The 22658-nt window shown below is 41.3% G+C and overlaps 1 protein-coding gene across 1 annotated transcript in view; it reads right to left on the reverse strand.

The window, feature by feature from the left end:
• Positions 1-1428, reverse strand: part of PLCXD3 (phosphatidylinositol specific phospholipase C X domain containing 3) — a 28051-nt gene extending 26623 nt beyond the window's left edge. The window contains exon 1 of the mRNA XM_066182491.1: positions 1368-1428. Coding sequence (XP_066038588.1) covers positions 1368-1428 — 61 coding nt within the window. The remainder of the gene's footprint in view (positions 1-1367) is intronic.
• Positions 1429-22658: the final 21230 nt, after the last annotated feature.

Raw genomic sequence — 22658 nt, forward strand, 5'->3', positions numbered from 1 at the left:
ATTTTCTGACTGTACCAACACCCACCAACCACCTCCCCTGCCCTTTCCCTCAACAACAGTACATTTGTCTGGCAGCATTCGCCCCAACAACACCTTGCAGGAAGTTGAATGAAAGCCTGTTTCACTGCTTGTCTGGATGCTCAGACACTCTCTTCCAGCTCTTACTTATGCCTTTAGGCTCAATGAACACAGGGGTCTCTGAACATCAAAGCAATTCTGGTAGCAAAGCTAGTCACACAATAAATTCCTTGAGGCAAGGAGGAGAGTTTGGCCCTGCACACTGAATTGTGCACTGTCCAGTTTGTAGAACCAATGGAAAAAAAAAAACCCAAAACAAACTGACATCCTTCCAGCCAGAAAAAAAATAGGAGTTGGAAAAATGTCAAGGAATGTAACATTTCTGATCTTTATTCCAAGACTCATCTGGTCAACCACAAGGTTACTGAATGTTGTTTTCCTTCTTAAATTTCCTTCTAAAATTCTTACGTTTCTTTGTTAAATAAGTACAACAGATAGAGCCAAGAATAGCATTGCATTCCACTGATAAAATTCAGAAGCTCTGCTGCATGCTCTTCACAAGAATAGGACGTAAAACTTAACATGCCTATGTAAAAGAGTTACCATTTTCTACAACAAAACCTTGAAAACCAATATGTATGTCACTTCGCTATACAAAATTCTCTGTCTCAAAGTATGTCTATTTGTAAAACCCCACAACCTCAAAACAAAAGCAACAATCAACAATGCTCAGCATTCAGACATTCAGACATGAAAACAGTTTTATGGAGAGATGAGCTGACCCTAGGAGATGCTTATCACCTTTGCCAACCATTACTGCTGAACACCTGGTGTTGGCACCTGGTAGTTTACACAGAAACAATGTCCAGCTGCTGGCAGAGCCACACTCCTGCTATTCCTGCCGTAGATGCTTCTGGTCATACTCACAGCAGCAAGCAGGTCTGCTGCTCAGCCTGAGACACACTGCTTGCAAAACTCCTTCAAGGTCAGCAAGACTTGCATTCTGAAATGGACTGCAGTACTAGGTGCTCAGAAATCCAAATCCTACATCAAAATGAGTTCAGAGCACTGGTCTTGCCTGTCACCAATGCTTTTGCAGGTGCTTTTCAAAATTACTTTCCAAAGCACACATGCTGTAGCAAGTAAGTATCACATTAATGAAATTCTGCTAGTCAGTCATTTCAGAGAGCAATGCTACTTTACCTGAACTGGAATAAACCCCATAAACTGAAGAAGCAGCTATAACATTTTCTTCTTTAACAATAAATGAAGTCATGAAAAATCACCTTAGACTCTGGCTTGGATTTGGCTTTGTTAATCTGAGAAATGTCTTTAAATTTTGTGCACACCTGCTTCTGGTGGTTGACTCTTTGAACTCATTTTGCTTTCAGTATTAGGTAACTTCTCCATTTTGATGAAGCTTCGTACTGCTAAGTGTTGAAGTGATAATATATTTCTTGCCGAACCTGATTAGATCACGCAGTATCTGGTTACACACTGATATCCTTAGGGACTAGAACTGCATACAGAATTGTAATGATAAAACAAATTATTAGAGTAGTGACCTGTGTATCAACAGTATTACAGGGAAAATCAATGAGATGCATTAAATGTTCTGCTCAGTGTGACCTGCACTAATCTAGAAATCAAAGTAAATCTGGTCTTATTTAAAACAAGGCATAGTTATTGATATTGGAAAGGGATGGGTTTTGCACCCTCCCTTTCTCCATTGAAGTCCATTTTATTTTTGTAGGGGTTTATGCCAGATTAAGGACCCGTGTAAACATGATCAACTGATCAGAGCAGTAGGCTCAAAATGGTATTAAGACTAATTAACCCATTTGTCTTTTATCTTCTGATCTGCAGACATGGGCAATCTGAAGCTGCAGAAAAGGTAGCAGCTAAACTTGACCCCAGCACTGCCCGTAGGCATATATTGGTTTAAACTACTTCTTAAAACTACTTCAGTCAAGAAAGGCAGCACAATTCTCTTAGCAGAAAACTAAGGTGAACAACCTCTCAAAAGGTGGCTTTTAGCTACTGATAATGAAAAATAGAGGTGTGGGTGTGTGTGTGTGTGTGTGTATGTATGTAAACACCACAGGTAGAAACACCTGAACACTGCAAGTAGGATAGGTCAGAAAAATATTTTTTCCTCATTGAAGTCTTTGTGCACATATTTGAGCCTAAAAATAGATATTTCTATGTGGATGGTAATGAGAAAACTGCACAGTACTCTGAGAATTTTCATGTTTTGTAACCCAAACAAGGAAGCCGTACAGCATAATACCAAAAGGAAATAAGGCTTAACTTGGCTGACACAAAATGAAGCAGAGGTTAGCTGTTTAAAAGTATGTAAAGATCCCTCCTGAACAAAAAATACAGCAAATGTTTTGTCTTTCCACATGTATAATTTGAACAGGTCAATTAAATATTCATTTCCATCATGCACCCACCTACCTTTCCTTTTGCCTTAATCCTGTGCTGTTGTGCCAGACAGTTTACTTGTGTAGCTCACAGAAATTCAAAATCCTTACACTTATCAGAGCAAATTAGAGTATGATCTTTCCCAATGTCATGCCCAAAATCAGTACATTTCTGGTAACGAGGGAATCCTGTACAGACATACTTTTGGCAACCGTGTTTCCTTCCAAATCTTTCCTTTGTGCATGGGGATGTCCCCCTCCTACATTTTCACTGGAAAGTGTTCTTGCAGGTTCTCTGTATCACCAAACTTTAGTCTCCATGAAGAGAGGAGTTAGGAGCAAGTTACATTTAGGAATACAAATGCAATGATGCCTGCAATCTTTGGAAGGTGGCATTGCTTCCACATCATCTATCTCTGTTTTGGTAGATCTGTACCACAGAGACTTCACAGTCTGAGACCTGGAGAAGCAAAGAGGGGAAATTACTCATCCTAAGTCATTCAGGGAGCAAAAGAATATATTCCTCTCATGTGCAAACATATTTTCTCACCAGTTTACTAAGAGTCTAAAATGTTCTTAAAATATTTCACACTGTTTTCTCACTATTTCAACAACCCAACATATCACTGATCCAAGAAGTCAAGGGTGAAGGCCTATGGATCAGCATGATGGGGGTAGCAAAAAAGGGGTTAACATGGTGTGCACATACTATAGACTGCCCAGTCGAGAAAAGAAAGTGGATGAAGCCTTTAAACAACAGGAAGAAACTTCATAATTACATGTTTTCATGGGGGAATTTTGAGACATTCACTGGCAGAGGAGAACAGCAGAGTGCAGGAAACCTGGAGAGCATCAGAGGCTTTTTTTTTTCTGTAGGTACTCCTTTAAGTAGTGAAGTTGCACTGCTGAATGTTGTTTGAATTAAGGAAGAAATGGATAGGGACATAAAGGCTGATGACAGCCTTAGACTGAGTGACTATGAGGAGAAATAAGAATTTGAAATACTCCGGAAAGCAATGAAGGCCAAAAGCAGAATAAAGATCCTGGATTTCAAAGCAACTGTCTTAGCTTGTTCAGGAAAATGGTAAATGGTAGCCTGGAAGAACTCAATTACCTTAAATGCCAAGAGACTCAGGAGAAACAACTGAACTTGAAAAGCAACTTCTCTAAAGCATATGAACAGAGTGCGAGGAAACAAGGAGGCAAGGCAGAAGGCAAATTTGGCTGAAGGGGTAACTTCTGAGTGGCAACAAACTTAAAAAGCCTTACAGAAGGTTTTAGCAAGGACAACTTGCTAGGGAGGAACAGAGGATGAAGGCACAGAGGGAGCTAGGAAGGGCACAGCTGGGAAGGGAAACCTGCAAGGGGTGGGAAAGGCTACAGACAGCTTCTGCTGATATATCAGCAGCAAAAGAAAGCACAGAGAAAACTGATCCACTACAGAACAGGGCAGACCTCCTGAGGGGTGGGATGCCGTTCAGAGGGACCTGGACAAGCTCAAGAAGTAGCCCATGGGAATCTGATGAGGTTTAACAAGGCCAAGTGCTGGTGCTGCACCTGGTTAGGGACAACCCCTGGTGTCAGCACAGGCTGGGCATGAACAGACACAGAGCAGCCCTGCCCAGAAGGACTTGGGGGTGCTGGTGGGTGAGAGGCTGGACATGCCCCAGCCATGGGCACTGACAGCCCAGAGAGCCAAACGTGTCCTGGGCTGCATCCAGAGCCCTGTGGGCAGCAGGGGAGGGAGGGGATTCTGCCCCTCTGCTCTGCTCTGGTGAGACCCAGCTGGAGCTCTGCAGCCAGAGCTGGGGTTCCTGCACAGGAAGGACATGGACCTGCTGGGTTTAGTCCAGAGCAGTGTCTTTGATCATGAAGACGATGAAAGGGCTGGAGCACTTCCCCTCTGAGGACAGGCTGAGAACGCTGGGGTTGTTAAGCTTGGAGAAGAGAAAGCTGCTGAATAGCAGCTTTCCAGTACCTAAAGGGGTCTTACTTAGAAGAGAGAGAGCGAGTTTTCACACGGACAGCCATAGGACAAGGAGGAACAGTTTTAAACTAAAAGAGGAGAAATTTAGATTATATGTCAAGAAAAGGGCAGCGTTACTCAGAGGGCAGTGAGGCACTGGATCAAGTTGCCCAAGGAGACTGTGGATACCCCATCCCTGAAGGTGTTCAAGGCCAAGTGCTGGATAGCATTTGTAATCTGGTCTAGTGAAACATGTACCCGACCTTGGCAAAAGGGTTGGAGCAAATGATCTTTAAGATCCTTTCCAACTCAAAGCATTCCATTATTCCATAAGAAATTATCAAGAGACACTTAAAGTGTCTATACCAGGCATGACTCAAAGAACAGAAGTAGCCAGTTTCAACCACCAAGACACTAAATTTCCACAAACCTGATATTAAAGAATAAATTGTGCAGTATCACTTAGATTGCTAGAAAACACCTGCTAGTACTTTCACTAGGGAGAACTGTCTACTGTTTTCTTTACTGGATTCCTGTAATAGCACAACTGGGAATATTTAACCCACTACAGCTCACTATGGACATATTTATGGCTTCCCTGCAGGGCTAACCCCCCCATTTAAAAAGTAATTGGGCTTGGTGCTGAAAGAAGTCCCTAAGGGAGGGTGCATTTTAGTTCAGAATTGTTTCTTCAGTCTCCTGGAGATTTACTCAGAGGCCTGGTAAATCTACTATTCTTGGTAGCTAAACTTAAATCTATCATTAACAAAGCTGACAAGTGTAGCTGAACTTTGCTGTGCCTTCCCTTGCTTCCCTGCCAGCTCTGGCCACCCCTTGGCAAATACAGCCTTATAAACAGCACCTAGAATTGAACAGCACTGACCAATATACTCCCAACAGCAGCAGTCACACCCTGAAGATCCGCAAGTATCAGGAGAAAAACACAAACAAATAGAAGCAACAGTTCACAGGTTTTAGCATGTTTTGCTCTCTTCCTCTTCTTCCATGGAACTCTTATCTCTGGGCGAGGAGTTATCCAATAGCTGTTGGAAGTGGAACATTTTACTAGAACTTTAGGTGTCATTAAAAGCTTTCCCTGTTGTCTTTCTGTGTTTAGATGTCATCCCTTTGTGACTATTGCTGAAATGTCACGTGCAGTGCCACATAATTTCTTTAAAGACATTCTTATCAATTAAGGCTCTATAGTGACTGATAGCAAGCAGGTAACATGTTTCTTGGATGATGTAGAGACCAGGCAGGACAAAGTTCATGACCTCTGGTACACAGGAGTTCAATGCAGATGTTCTTGCAATCTCATTTAGTCTGTTCTCCCTGTCTTTTTTGACCTTAAAAAACAATCAGTCAAGGGGGAAGCTCTATGAATTGTCATCTAGTTGCACTGCCACTTCAAGGAACAGCAAAGCCCAGTCATGAGACTAGAGTTAATGCACCTCAATATTGTCTTTTGCCTTCTTTTTGACATGGCTGAGAGCAATTCTCTTCATCAAAGCCACAGCACATCTCAGGAAGTCAAAAGGTGCTGCCAAGTGCAAGGTAATTCAGACTTAACAGTCCAGTTCCTTTTAGCATGCAAACTGCTTGGGTGGTATCAGCTTTATTTGATAAAAACACTACACAGGAAAACAAAACCAAAACTGTAAGAAACACAGAGATTATAGATGGCCCAGTGTCGAAGTGTCCCCACAGGTAACTGCCTAACTTTCCAGCTGTTCTTCTAGTGTTCATCAGCAGCTGTGTGTCCCTGACCCCAATTGAAAGTCACAGGGCTTTGTCACAAATTCATACTCAGGAGCCCACAATCTAAAGGCATGGGAATAGAGGCACACACTACCTCAGGTAAAGCAAAAATCCAAATACTGAACAAGTCCTGAGAACACTTGCATAACATTAAAAATTGACATACATATAGGTGTATACAACACACACACACGCATATATGTGTGTGTGTGTGTGTATGTATATATGTTTATATACTCCGAGAAATTGCACTCTTCTTGTACTTGTATCTCATTCTGCCTTGAAGACATTGGTTACAATGTGTGAAACAACATGGAAAGGAAATGTTTGCTTCCTTCTTGCCCCATAACTTCCCAGAAGTGATAGCCACCCCTCCTCCTCCTGCATCTTCTCTCCACCACCTGGACCAGCCACTGGAATTGCATGTAAAGGGAACTTGGACCCTGGTCCTATGCCTGGGAATACAGCATTGGGAGTCTGGACTGTGCTGCTTTATTGAGACTGTCCTGCAGACAAAAGGGACAATCGGAGAAACAGCGCAGGAGTGCAGTTACCACCATGGAAACATTTTAACATGGTTTGCTGGCAAGGGTGAGCAGAACTACTTGGTGTTGTATTTCACCAACCTCTGCCTGGGTTTCTAATGCTACCTCTGCCAGGGTGGAACTCAGCATTTCCCAGCCAAAACATCTCAGCTGGAGCCCCTCAATCCGCATCAAATGTCCAAGCACAACTTCAACAGACTCACCAGTCACTGGACCGATCTAGGACACAGCCTAGAACTGCAGTACAAAGCATTAAAAACTCAGCACAAACAATCTGCTTCTTGTTCAGTGTAATACAGAACAGAGAATTTATTTTCAGAGATTCACAGAACAGCTGAGTTTGGAAGAGACCTCTGGAGATCATCTGGTCCAATCCTCCCTTCTCCTGAGTTAAATTAAAAAAAAAAAATATGCAGAATTGACAACAGATCATTGAAGACTTCTCCAAAACACCTTGCTGAAGCAGCTTCTTAGTCAGGAAGAAGGCAGAACTGGTAGACCATCAGTCTGGAAATGGCATTCCATATCTACTGACCAACTTTCAGGCCTGGGATGGCTTTGTTTTGCCCTCCCTATAAAAAAAAAAATTCATGCAACAAGAGAGGACTTTAAACAAATACTTGATCTTGTTCTCCTTACATGTCTTTATCACCTGTGAAACGCTCTTGAGAATCATTTTGGCTTGTACTTTTGAACATGGCTATAATTGCTTCCATGGGGAGCCAGCTAGTGTTGATATTGCCAGTACTCCATGACCATGATGAATTGCTCCTCACTCAGGCCAAAGATGTTACCATTTGAAGATGTTAAGAAACAGCTTATGGAATATGGCAATGCCTGTACTGGGAACTGTTTCTGGTCACTGGATTGAGCCAAGATCTGTGCCTTGCATAAGCACTGCTTCTCTCCCATAAAGAACTCACTTCTAGAAAATAAAACAGGTTGGGAGCTGGGAAGGGATCTGCTTGGTACTAAGGCCCTGGGTAGCTAGTAATTATCACAGTATGACAGGCAAGCTTGGCTACAAATCTGATTAGGCTACTCATTATTCAATTCATATTAATATGTTTGGTGTATAGAAAAGTACCCACATGCAATTTCCCAAAGTTCCCTCCTGCCAACACAAAGACCAGCTCCTGTTCCTTTTAGAACACTATCAGTTAATTCCACTTTTCAAATTCTCAATACTGTGTTGAAAAGTAAAGAAATAAGAAAAAACAAGCTGTAATTGTATTTCTAGCTCTCCAAACAGTGTGAGCACATTCATAATCATGGCTATCACAACCTCAGTTTTGCTAAAGAAACTGTTCTTTAACAGAAGTTTGGCACATGCTGCCCTCCTGAGTTTTCCCTCTTACTTTGTAATTTCTTTACTGTCCTTTAATTGCTTGTGCAGGATGAGGTGAAGTAACTTTTTCTGAGACACTGCCAAGTGCAGATAGCCTCCCACTTCTTCCGAGGCAAACCACCTCCTGACAGATTTCCTTGGAGGCTTCATCCAGCCAGCACTCAGAAGGCAGCGTGGTGCAGCAGTACATGGACAGCAGGGGCTTCCTAAGAGTCCCGGATTACCTATTTTAAAAGCTCACCTTTAAGTTAAGTTAATCAAATGTTGCCTCTAAACAAGGCAGATTTTACACACGCAAATGTAAGCTGAACAATGCTGGAAACCAGAAAAAGGGCAGCAAGACCAGGACACAGCACAGGGTGGAGCAGGCTCCTTCTCCTGTTTGCCCAGTGCAGCAGGAGCAGCAGGGCAGGCATGGGGCAGCAGCACTGCTCCCCATGCCCAGAGCCATTCCCACTGCTCATCCAGAGCAGGTCAGGCCACCAGAACTCCTGCAGGCACTCAAAGGCACACAGAAGTGTGGGGAACATTTTTGCATTATAGATGCAAAAGTGCAAAGGATCATGCTGAGGACTGAGAGATTCAGCTGGTGTGTCTTCTCCACTGTTTTTTTCAAAATGTGGTCTAAACCTCTCATCTGTACACAGGAGAAAAGGTGAAGGAGGAAGGCAGTGATACTGCTTGTGCATATACCACATTCCAAAAAAAACCCTGTTGAAGATTTGTGCACTGCACTGAAAATTTTAAAAGGTGCAAAGGCTTAAAACTTTAAAAACCTCCTCACAACAAGCCACTAGAAAACTTAGTTTTATTGTTCAAACAAAACTGTAAACATGATCTCCCAGTGTTTTGTTAGCAGACACACAGCATAAATTCCATAATAGAAGAAGGCTCCCTTCACCTATCAGGCTAAAACCCAGCAGGATTAATGGAAGAACTTCCACCCAAACTTACAAAAATTACTAAATCAGCTCCTAATTTTTGGCAGAGCAAGAGTAAAAAAAAAAAAAATCTAACAGCTTTTAAAAATAATCTTTATATCAGGATTGAGCAAGCACCTAAAACACATGGTTTAAGATCATCAGAATTTATAACTTCAGCAGCAGACTGGACATACCACCACAGCTTGCATGGTCCAGGTCAAGTGCTGTAGTAGGCAGACTGCCATGGTCTTCTTGTTTATGTGTTTGCACATATGAAGATTGTATAGAATATTCTAGATCACATAAATTATCATCACATATAACCTTTTATTTTATGCCCAAGTATAATTTGAAGACAAATTAACTACCTAATCACTTGGAAATAAAATTCATTGGGGCAGAGGTAGCTACTGTCTATTACCCAAATTCCACAAATGAAAATTTTTTCAAGTCTTTGCTTTTCTGTGAACTGTGCAAACAAATCTAGTATAGCATCTTTTTTTTTTTGCTCTGCAAGCTTGGTGCTGTGTGATCAGATGCATGAGAGATCTCTGCCTGATCTCGCATTTAGTTAAACACTACTCTCAAAAGTACTGTGATAGCTATTTTTCGTCTAAATTTAGGGACTAGCAGACAAGAATGTGAAGGAAGGAAAAAGAGAGGAAAAAATAGCAAGAGGTATATCTGATTCTAAGCATAAAATAATTGTGCCAAGAATAGTTTGGGGCGTATTTTGTTCCAGTACCAGCTCAGTCTGTCTGAGTATGTCATCAGCATCCAAGTCATATCTCCTGGGGCAATCAGAAGCACTAGAATTGTGAGCCAATAGCTCTGGGACTAGTGAGAGGCTGTGATGATCCCAGGCACCTTTGCTGAGCCTGCGAAATGGCATCTGCCAACAATGAGCACCTTCCGACCATAAATCTGGTTCATAATCCAAATGCTATCATTGACAGAAACCTGAGAAGGCTCCTGAAAGAGAGACTGTTCACATTTCTTCTTCTCTATGCACACAAAGAGCACAGGTAATTCAATATTCACACTCTAAAATAGCATCAAATCAGACAACTTCTGCATCTTGAGACTTTGATTTGCTTTCATGAGAAACATTCTTTAATGCTCTTAAACATGAGAAATTTCCCTTAAAATAATTGCCTCTGATTACACTGATATCTCTTTTGCCACCCATTGTATCTTTTTCACAACACAGATTTTGGATACTTGATTTTGCCTTTCCCTCACCTTTTGCCTATGCCCTCTTCTTTCATTTTTTTTTATCTCAGACACACACAACACAGCCTTTTACTAACACATGACTGCATTGACACACCTACTAGCCCCTCCACATATGCTAGCTAGTATAGTTCTTATTTCATTGAAGTCTCCCTTCTATTTCAAAACCAGTAACAGCAAATTAAAAAACCCAACAAAATGAAAAAGGTGCAGCATTTTCTACTAAATATGAGCATCCCTTCTAAACAGTTCTTGTAGCTGACAGAAACTACAGCATACGTAATTTCTGCATCTTTACCCGCAATTTTAAGGCCAAGAAAAGGACAACCAAGAGGTGTGTTTGGATAAAATGAAACTGCATTGCAAAGCCAGTGGGAAGAATGAGCCATTAAACCAGCTTTCCTGTTAAAATTAACAGGATTAAGATTACTACAAGGCCACCTCTGCCATCTGAGATGGATTGCCACAAGAAATTTAAAAAGCAAGATATTTATTTTACAAATATCAAACTGTGCTGCAAGAACACCTACAATGCAGAGAAAAAGGACTCTTCCTGCACTGTAATGAGTGCACTGGCAGTCAGTTTACCAGAACTCTAGAATGGGATGGCCTAAAGAAAATATGGATAAAGTTTTCTGTTTCTACTACCACACAAGAAATCCAGGGTAACTTTTCTTTTTGTCAGTCACTGAGTTTGAAAAATGGAGGTAAATCTGATCAGTTCACCTGATGCTTGGGGGGGAAAGCTGCAAAATATTAAACCCTGGGATGAGAGAAATATTATACCATTTTCTGAGTCAATCTGCAAAGGCTTTCACAAAGAAACACTCTTAAAATATAACTTTAAAAAGCTGTGCATATGGACTTAGATGACTGAGAGATAACAAAAGGATGTAAAATACTATAAAGTAAAAGGAGTAAGAGGGAAGTTTGTCAGTTGTTTTGTATTTTGACCACTGCCCTTTCTAGGGCACCCTTCCTTATCATTTGGTTGCCTCAAACATTCACATTTGACATTGTTCTACTTTTGTGCACTGCTTGGCAGATTTGACAAAGAGCTACAAACAAAATAACTCCCTAAGCCAATCTGCTGAATGCAAGAGTCATTCTCTGAGACCAGGTGCTCTAAAAGGAGTCTCTCATCCGAGGTCTCCTCAACTATAAACAAAGACATTGTAATGTTCAGCTTCATGCACCCTAGAGAACAATACTGAAGCAATTTCCCTAGGACCCTGAGATACAAATAGAAAACACTATGTCTTTTCTTCCAAAGCATTTTTTTCCTGCCAAACCCCAGTAAAACATCCCTAAGCAGTTGAAGCATGAACTTTAGGAATTCACCAGCTACACATGCTCAAATGGAGCACTCCTCCATTCCCTGGGGCTCCCATGCAGTCAGTTTACTTTTCTGTAACTCAAGAGAATGGGCAAAGGAATGGGCAAGTGCACCACAAGGAAGCACACAGGCTCATTCACCTGGCCATAAATACAACCCCTCTGCCAAGTTACCACATCATGGTGTCACTGGCCTGCCCAAGCCCAGAGGTTTGCAAATAACAGCACAGCTTCTGCTTTGTTATGTACACCACTGCTTTACAACATGACCACCTCAGAAAGTAACTACAGAGAAAAAAACCTTTCTAGGAGGCCTCACAGTCTCCTCCACATATCAGTATTTGTCTTTTACATCCAACTGCATAACAAGGAACAGTCTCATTCAAAGCTTTTTGTACGTGAGCATTCAAGTCCTGGCTTTCCCAGGACGTCAGATGCAAAACCTCATGAGCCATTAGGCAGTGACACATTCTGAGCTTGCTGTCACTCAGAGTCCACAGCAGGTGTCAGAGCACATCCTCCTCAGACAGTGCTGCCCTCATGCCTTTCAGCCCTGTCTTACACCATGCATTGCTGCTCAGATTCCCACAGAGGTTCTCCAGTCATGTTTAGTCACTGTAGGCTATACTTTTTAGGAGCATGTACGGAATATAAAAATATGACTTGCTACACACTGAATGATGAAAAGAAACTACAACACCTGTAAACCACAGGACTGATGCCAGAAAAACAGCCTCCTGCTGTGAGGTGGCACCAAAACTGGAAGACAATGAGCCAAGAGACTTTATAAAGGGAAACAGAAGAGAGATGCAGCCAGTGGGAAGAGAACAGAACTTAAACAAGAGAACAACTTTAAATAAAAGTATTTATTTGGTCATTGCTAAATGGAAATATGAGCAAAAGTGAGCCATGTTTTTAGCCATGAATATATATCAAAAAGAACAGAAAACAGAGCAAAACACCAGAGGTATCAATCGCAATCAACAGACAGGAAATGGGACACACCTGGATGCTATTTTAGCCTGTAAATGAAATAAAAACCAAACAAACAATCGAAACAAACCACCACACTGTGATACAGGAAAGAATTGCAAGCACCACAACTGGAAGAATCTTAGCTAGGATTGCAAAATGTATCTATCTGCCTTATGACCTGATCTATTTCCTCACCAACCCAGTAACATAAAGATACTTTTTAATTTCATTTTGCCAATAGAACAAGTAAAGACACACAGAAAAGAGAAAACTCGAACTGTCAATACTTGTCTTCTATCCGTCTCTTCTACCATCACTAAAGAGGCAATTTAAAGGTCTGCATGATCAATCAACCTAGACTCCTGTCAAACACCTAGTAATGCCTAGGAATCCAATTTCAGTCAGTTGTTCTTGCATTATTTGCTGCTAACATTATCCCTGCTCAATTCAACACAGCAGTCAAATAAGCCACTACACAATACAGAGGGCTACAAGAAATTTATGAAACCAGTTATCAAAGAGTATTGATGCTATTTCATTTCCTAAGTTTCCAGCCTACAGTCCACACCATATCCCCAGCTGGCATTTATCAGTATAGTTCTAATGACCCATTAGGCCAGTTTAGACTGCTGCAGATCTGGCTGTTAGTGTTACACCTTAGCATTAAGAAATCAATGAAAAAGCACAGGTGGTACTATTGATTAACTGAGAAAACAGACAGATGATCTGTCCTTTTTCCAGACTCAGGATACACCTAATTTACACTGGATATGCTTATGTCTTCAAAAGCGATCATTAGTTTAGCTGCTTCATGCTAACACCAAGTAAAATACCATAATTTCATAGTATTTTCCTAACATGTAATTGTATACTATCGATATCCTCTAATTTCAGCTGTTTTCAAGGGTTCAAAAGCTAACTTTAATTCAGTAAAACTTAAAATTAGTAAACGCATTATTAGTACATTTCAAATTATCTGAAAATGGAATGTTTTCAGTCTTGCATATGCTCAAAAAAGAAGCCATGTCTTCTCTGGACATAATGGCAATGATTGCAGTCCACCTAGACTGACAGTTTTTTGGCTTCATTGTGACACACAGCTTAGAAGTCAAAATATTGTTACCTGCAGTAATTCCACAGCTGGTGATAATGGTAAAGCTGAGGGTATTAGTAAAGTTGGTTTTCACAGTGCGGTGATGATGCCAGCACATATTTTTTCATACTTTGAATTCTCAAGCAACCTATGTGTCACCCTTTTCTTCTGGATAGAGTTTGCCTTTATTACTTGGTCAGGAATATCACAGATCAAACTACCATAACATCCTCTTCCTCTCCACTTTTTAGCTCTATGTCATCCTGAGTATTTTCAAGATACTTGCAAGGACTTGCTAACTTCTTACCCAGTTGCGAGAGGATCTGAGTGGTCTGCATGGAAGGAGACCCTTTTCTTTAAATCACTAATTAATTCTTCAATAAAATGACACTGACAGACAGTCTCTCTGACAGTTGCACCTCACAGCCAAACACATTGGAGGCTGTTCCACTATGATGCTAAGTACTGTTTTTCAAGGAGACTGTCAAATTTGCACCATGAGCAGTGGCGGGTTTTTTTTTTTTTTCTCTCGACCTTTCCTCCATTTATAGACATATACATTAATTCATCAATTTGAAAAAAAATTGAGTAACTGAGATATTTTGAAAAATAAATTCCCGTTTACTCATTTTAGAATCAGCTCTACTGGGTAAAATAACGATACAGCAAGCCACTTTCAGTTACCTCAAAGAGGACCAACTGGCGAGAGACCCAGAGCTTCACATGTAACTCTGTTTAAAAAGCTTTTCTGCGACTTTAACCTCTCTGTTGGTTACAGAACTGCCCTCCTACTGGGATATCACTGAAGCTCTGGTGCATGTGAAACCAAAGTTCCCAGGAGCCTTCATCCCTCCAACCCACAGCTGTGATCCAGAGGGAGGTATGAAAGACAATTCAGGCCATAGCTTTGGTGGAAATCTCTTCATCGCTCAATAGTCATTTCTGCAATACTGAGCTAATAACACACTCTCTCCCATTAAATGTGTCCTAGTAAGAAGTGTGACATAGGAACCAGAATTGCTGAATTTTTAGCTGAGGCAGTGTTTGGTGCAAATGGAGAGTCAATGCCTTCACAACATTGTGTCTTCACAATGCCAATCACGGACGATAAGAATATCCACGTTGCCCACAACAGTACAGCAACACTGCTACCCTTCACCCTGCAAACCTGCACACCATGGGCAGCCAGGCCCCCTCAGCACTGCTGCCAGTTCATCCAGCCAAAACCAGCCATCACGGCAGCTGCAGACCCTGTCCTCTGCCCTTACAGGCATACGGTGCTCCAGATGGTGTTCCAAGGATATTGTCCACCCCTTCCGCCCTGGAAGCGTCATGAGCTATCAGACAGATCCCACATACAACAGAGGAGGCCTTTTTGCAGAAGTTCAGTTTTGTGTTGTGCTCATTAGAGTAAACCATTCACCCTTACATACAGTTAAAATGTTTAGTGTTTTGAAAAGGATGCATAAAAATAATTGCATAGCAAATTGTTTCTCACCTATGAAAACACCTAGTCTGTAAATCTTCTGTTAATAGCAATATCACTGGCATATAAACAAAAAATAAGTACCTCTTATCAGAGTTCATGTTTTCAAATCTAAATACATTCATCAAACTTAAAATTTCTAGGAAGTTCCAGAATCTTTCCTACAACTGGCAATCAGCCAGTTTTTACATTAGGTTACTGACACAATTTAATTAACTCTAATTCATAAATTATAGTCACTGTCTAGAAAAATTGTGACACATTAGTTATGAAGCAGTTATGCATCTTTATCAACATGTGGTCACCCTATTCTTATAGAATTCACTAAAGCGAAAAAAGGCATCTTTTCCCATCATAAATTATGACATACCTGTCTTCCACTTAAGTACTCTGGTTTTCTCAAAATCACGTACAAACTACTAGCTAAAAGCATTAAAATCCCTGTACATTGGAAACATTCAAGAAAAAAGGAAAAAAAAATCACTCCTTTGCAATAGGGACTAGTATTTTTCTCGACACAGAAACTAATCATCATTTTAAAAAAACCCCAAAAAACTCTTGAATGTATCATTCTTTCTTTCTGTCCCCAAGGACCTTTGAGACCCTGACTTGTGGGATTCTGCCTATTGCTGTGAGTCAGTGACATGTGGGCTCTTCCAAATGAGACAGTTTTAAGCCTGATGGTGTTTAACTACAACATACAGTAATACTGGTATTGAGGAAATACAATTTTAAAATTCAAATGAAAGATTTCAACCCTTTATAATTGTGATATAGCTGTTGGTGGTACTGAAGTTCAGGTCTTAGATTGTTCTTCAACATCCACAGTTGATTTCCAAGCATTGTTCCAGGCAGTTTTATTTGAGCTCAGTTTTCACGTGCAGAGTTTTATTCATCTGCTGGATCTGCTAGGTGAACTGTAATCTTCCTAAAGCACTAATAACAAAAAACAAACATGGTGCAGATAAGTGGAAGCCAAAGGAATAATCAGCACAAAACCTAGAGAAGAAAGCCTTTCAAATTGCCAACTCTATTGTCTGAGAAGAGACTGACAATACAATGCCTTATATATTTGCTGAAGTGCACTTGAAGCACAGGAACTTCTTGCTCCATGCACATAGCTACCCAGAAAAGCAGAAGATACATTCCACCTTTTGCTTATTTCACCTTGCACACCCATCTGTGACAAATCTACATTAAACACTAATTGTTTTTTTCTTTCACAAGTCAGCATCCTTTGAAGAACTCCAGAAACAAGATAGTTCAATTATTTGCATACAAAGAGCCAGATTTCATGGCACTGACTGATTTTCACCAGGCAAGCAGGAGAAGAGAGGCACAAACCCTGGACAGTTAATGACATATTCAAGGACGACAAGCCAAGTATGAATGTAAGTGCCAGACATGGGTTTGTGTATGATGCCACACATCAACAGCCCATAACGAGGGATAGGAGGCAATCTGTGCTGAAATCCACTCCTGCTGCATGCTCCTTTTAGTGGCTGAACACAGGCACATCACCCAAAAGACTCCCCCATCTTGTGCAGCAAGAGCAGCTGCAATGGAGGCAGAATCTGGCCCTCAGTGTAGGAGGAAAACGAACAGTGAGCAGAACAGCAGTTCCCACCCTCATGGCACCATTTAACAGTTTTGCTGGTATGTGACCTTTTGTTTGCCATCAAATCATCTCCCTAGCATCCAGATCATATGTTTGTCTATTCGTCAAATCCCCTGAACATTCAAACCACATACACAAAGGCTGTTTGGATCCTTCCTACCTCTATTGTGGCAGCTCAATAACTAAGACAGGGAGCTCCCAGCTGGGTATCAGCAGCAGAGAAACACTGCACAGCCAGAGGGGAAAGACATGTCGGTAGAGCACACTTACATGGGGAGAAAATTAGAGTCTGGAAACTCACCAAAAAGTCATCCCTTTTCTTCTGAGTGTCATAAAAAAAGATGCTCAAAATAATTACTACACTACTGATGTTTAAATGTTAATTTGTACAGTACTCTGTGGAGCATACAGTTCTGATTGACATTTTGGCTGGAAAAAGAACCTTACTTAGCAATCTCTGTTTGCTGAATTAAAGCATTAATAGAGGCAGTTTGATAAAAATTATGTCACCCTGTTTGAAACCAAGCCAAAGGAAAGATATGCTTTTATGACTTCGCCCCTGCAATTGTATGGTGATATTTAGACCTAGAGACTTTCAGGACGGATTTGAATCCTCACCATTAAAAAATAGAAACTGGAAAATCATTACAAAATTATAGCACAAAAACTGCTTCCAGCTGAAGAAGTTCTGTGTGCAGGAGCAGCAATTCATTGGGTATTTAATTTCATTGCACAGAAGCACATTCACTTAGCTGGCCCATGCTTATCACACCAACTATTCCATCAAGTTGCAACCACTTAAAAATGAAGCCTCTTGTCTAAACTTGTACTGGTTATCTAAATTCCTTCTGAGGTGAAAGAGAAAGACCTCTGGCGTCTATTTACCTTGTTCACAAATCCGTGACTAATGTAAGTTAGGATACTTCATTAGTGAAGGTGATTCTTTTTCTCCCTCTTCAAATGAGGAAAGAACAGTTCACTTCAGTCAGCTGAAATTAGGTGAGATGTATCCCAGCATACATATCTCTGCTATTAATGAATGAGTCTGTAAGGGGAGGGAAGTATTATCCCTTTGTTACTAATGGGCAAATTTGGGTCCTGAGAGGCTCTAAACTGTACTTTTAAAGAATTTAAAGTCCAACTACACTGAATGTAGAATTTTAAAGTCTAAAACTGTAACCCTGAAAACCCCTCTGTGGCAGACAAGTAATGAATAGACAGTCTTACCTCTTTTCTGTCTCACTGAGGTCCAATTACAGCAGTTACACCTGCACAGGGCAGCTTGAAGAAGTCCTCAACAAGGAGCATGTCTGCTTTGCTTTAGGTAGGAATTGGAGAAACTTCTACAGAGACATAACACAGGAATGTTCTTGTAATTGCTGGGCATGGCTTCTGCAAAGCCATGGTCTTTTCTGCTTCTAGTAGTGCCATGCTAGCAAGGACCCAGCATGGGAGGCTGGGGGAGACACAGCCAGGACAGGTGACCCTAACTGACCAAAGGGATGTCCCAGACCATGTGACATCATGCTCAGGACATAAGACGGGGGAAGGCAGAAGAAAGTGGGAGGGGGGGAGGGGAGATATTTGGAATTATGGCATTTGTCTTCCCAAGTAAGCATTACATGCGATAGAGCCCTGCTTTTCTGGAGTTGGCTGAACACCTGACTGTCTATGGGAAGTGGTGGATGAATTCTTTGTGTTGCTTTGTTTATATATGTGGGTTTTTCTTTCTCTGATAAACTGTCTTTATCTCTGGGTCTTCCAGCTTCTACTCTTCCAATCCTCTCTCTGATCCTGATTCTGCTAGTGGGGCAATGAGTGAGCAGCAGTGTGGTTCTTAGTGGCTGCCTGGGATTAAACCATGACAGACTGGAATAAGACTCCAAGTCCGAAACAGTGTTTCTCCACTGCAGTTATACACAGAAGCATAAAAGATAAATGATGATGGTGTTTTGTGGGAAATGCTGACTCAGGTTCAGGAGTAGAGGCCATTACTAAAGGGATGCAGGCAAGAACCAAGTCTCCACTGCTACCAGGACTCACCAGATGGGCAGAGGCCAGCTGGGCTCTGCAACTAGGACTGAGCACCCTGTGTTTGGTGTTGCGGGCAGGGAGATGTGCACAAGGACAAAAAGAGGGAGAGCCTAAAAAACCAGAGTTGCTGCTACAGGCTCTGCAGAAACATCTGAGGGGAAAAATGCCCTTCCTCTGCTGTTTGCTGTACATGAGCAGTGTTGGGAAAAATGTACATGGCTTCACACAGCGCAGAGACATCCACCAAAACCCCCAAGGGTTCTCTGTAAGTTACGAGAGAGAGAGAGAAATCCTGCTGGGAGAAAAGACATACCACCCATAACACTTTCTGTTGGACAAACTAAAATAACACAAGCCAACTTGGAATTTCTCCCACTGTGACACAAAAAGAATGCCTAGATGGTCAGTCCTTGGTGTACTGAGGGAAAGCATTTTTTGGAACACAGTCAGCACAACCCAGGCTGGAATACACTCGATATCCAGACAGTAACACTTTCAGGTTTCACAGACAGAGCTATTCAGACTGCGTATATTCTTAGACAGCACTAGTATTAGTGTCAGGTTGTATTTTTGTATATAGCTTGAGGTCTGCTACTTCCATTTCAGACCTGGAGAAAGCTTTCTATATCTAAAAGTTAATCCAATTTTTTCCAATTATAGCTGCTGGTTGTCAAAAGTTATTACCTTTACTACGTGCCTGGGACCATCACAGTCATAAGGAAACTACTGCAATATGGGAAGATACTGAATTTGGTGTCTGAATGGAGATTGCCCAAAATGAAGAAAAATGAAGTCACATTATTACTTAGTTCTCGAATTTGCACACCGTGCCCAGAAGACCTATACCCCTAAACCTCTAAGTATTACTCATTTTTAACTACTATATATAACTGTTGGGGGTTAGGTTTGTTCCTTCTTTCTCTAAAGAATTTTTTCCCCACAAGTTACCAAGGAGACCAAGTGTTGGATACTTGAGAGTACTTAACCGAAACAAAGAAGTGGACAAAAGTGGAAGGGGGAGATAATGCAGGTAAAAGACAAAGCCTGAGGCAGCTGCGGGCTTTTTTTTCCGGCGGGCGTTCGGGGAGGGAGAGAACGGCTGTTGCTGGCTGGAAGAGTTTCACTGTGGCCAAAGGGATCCAGTCTTGGGAAATCTACTATCACCTGTTAGGCCTGAATCCTGAGGTTTCTCTGCCACCCGCGGGAGCTGGGCCGGCCCTGCCTCGCCTTCGGCTTCTTCGGCGCTGCTCCTCTTGCTACAGTGTGACCCTGCTCCCCCTGCGCTGCCGGGACATCCTGCCCCTGCCTGCCAGGACACCCTGCCATCCCAGCTACCAGCCTGGGACTTTCCACTGTTTCAGCTCGGTGCTCTGAGGATCCTGCAGGGGCACAGAAACCAAACTGCCCTGGGTTTTGTGAAACAAAGCCCTCAAGGTTCTTGGTACTGTTTTCGTTTGTCATTAATGCTGTAGTTGTTTGGGGGGGGGGGGGGGGGCGGGGTTTCTTTGCTTTGTAATACATACTAGTAAAGAACTGCTATTCCTATTTCCCAAATCTTTGCCAAAGAGCCTCTGATTGTAATTTTACCTGGCAGATACCTGTCTTCCCAAACCAAGACAATAACCAAGTAGAGAACTTCCAACACTGAGAAATCATCTGTTTCATTCAGCCAATTCAACTCCACAGGAAATAACAGAAACAAGAAAAGTGCTCCCTAATACTTAAACATTCATACAACAAAACGAAGCACTACACAGCAAACCCTATTACGCTGCCAAAATAATCTGGTAACAGACAAAACAAGGGGAAAAAAATCTTATTAAGATGAAACACCCACTGCCAACAACAAATTAATCTGGAAACCCTATGAATGCATCAAGAAATAACAATGTCAGAATCAACACCCTTGGACATAAACTTAATATTAAGTCCTTAAAAAAATTTCTTTAATAGAAGTAGACTAATAAAAACCCAAACCTCTTAAACCTTATATTTTTTGTTAACTGCAAGTTGTTCATTAAGATAATCCCTTTAATGACTGGTCAATAAACTCAACTGCCAGCTCTTAACAATACAGGTAACAACACCCAGCAATCTGTGCTAGAAGTTTACATTTTCCCTCTGCCAAGGACATAACCTCTGAACGAAGACTGATCTGATGTCAAAGGCTCAATTTTTCAGATAGGAAAGAAACAACAGAATATGTGTGAACAGTCAGGGTACACAGGTGGCACTTTTTGGGAGGCAGAGCCCATCTCTCCCAGTCACTTCCACCAGCCCTTCCTGTTCACATGCCCAACTTTTTGCTGTGATAGGCTATCAACATCTGAGGGGAGACACAGCCTAATAGGTAGCTCATAGTCCAACAGAAAAGAAATATATCTATAAATAAAAAGCATTACGCATTGGGAAATCTGCTGATATTTCGTCTATGTACATCTTCCCACCTGCACAGCACTGGAAATTAACATTTTCTTAATTTGCTTGAAGAAACACACAGAAGGTTGGCTCGATCTTGTGATTTCTATGGATTATATTACCTGACTCGAATGCCAAACATAATTTGGTATTTCCAAATATAGACCTTGCATGTATTTTTCTGAAGTGTCTCAGCAAAAGGCTGGACAAAATTTGATCTGCCTTCTTCTCAAAACTTATTATGCTTAGTGGCATATCCCCTCCTATACACTCCCTCCCCATCCCTCTCAATTCCCTCAACCTTCTGTTACCAGCAAAGAAACAAGAGGAAATTATAACCAACATCAGGTATATTTCAACTGAAGCCTGTAACAGCATTTTCCACAAATCTATCAGTTATTTCCCAATAATTATTTATTTATGCATTTGTAGCCAAACAGACAATGGTTTATATCACAAAGGGTGCATAAAACGGACAGATAATCATACAGTTTCTTAATGTGGCTGCATTCCTCCTGCAAAAGGTGGCTTTAGTTTTGCAGAAAACGTAATGCAAAGGTACAACAGTGAATTGAAAGGTCAATCTGACCTTCACTTTAACAGGTTTTAGACATTAAAGGTTAATACACCGAGAAGATGCTAACTGTCTCAAAAACACTTTTCCAAGCACTCTTTTCTGTACAGAAACAATGTTTCTATATAGAATCACAGAACCATTTACTTTGGAAAAGACTTTTAACATCACCAAATCCAACAACATACATTGTTGGACTCTGAGCCCACCAAAGAGAGGCATAAGAACAAGCAAGACTTAAAATAACATTTGAACTGGCTTTAGATAAATTAATGCAAGCCTGTCAGAGGACATGGACACCGATGAATACAGTTCAGCCTGTGGGGCTGCTGCAGGACACTGTGTCCACACAGTGTGCTCTTCTCCATCCACTCTGCCAGGGACTGGCATCCCACAGCCATGTGCAGGGTGATGCACACAGGTGCCTCCCCACCCCTGCCTGTTCCCAACCTGCCCAGAAGGGGTTTCATTAATGATACATCGTAACCTCATTTTTCTTGACTAGGGTTCATCTTCTTTTCATAATAGATGCAATCAATAACTAGTTAACAAGGAGGATCTGCCATTGCTAAAAGACTAAGTTGTAACACAAGAACACAATTGGAATGAACTACATTTCAAAACCCGAGTGGAGTCATATCATCTGTTGTTTAATAGCAATATATATCCAGAGACTTTGCAGCTCTCTGTCACACTGAAGTTTCTGCATTTGCATTTGATACTACACATACACTTTCCACCCTGCACCTCCTCCCAGAAATACATACCTCTGAAGGAAATGAGAAGAGCAGATCAATTCAAAGATTGGTAGAAGTTTACTTCCAGCAAAACTGGAAAATTCTGAATAGTATATTTTTATCTAGGTAGTATTTGTGGGCCAGAACTCTGACAAAGACATATTGTAAACT

This window comes from Chamaea fasciata, unplaced genomic scaffold (assembly GCF_029207755.1).
Source record: "Chamaea fasciata isolate MVZ Bird 193981 ecotype frontalis unplaced genomic scaffold, bChaFas1.0.hap1 SCAF_4, whole genome shotgun sequence".
NCBI lineage: Eukaryota > Metazoa > Chordata > Aves > Passeriformes > Sylviidae > Chamaea > Chamaea fasciata.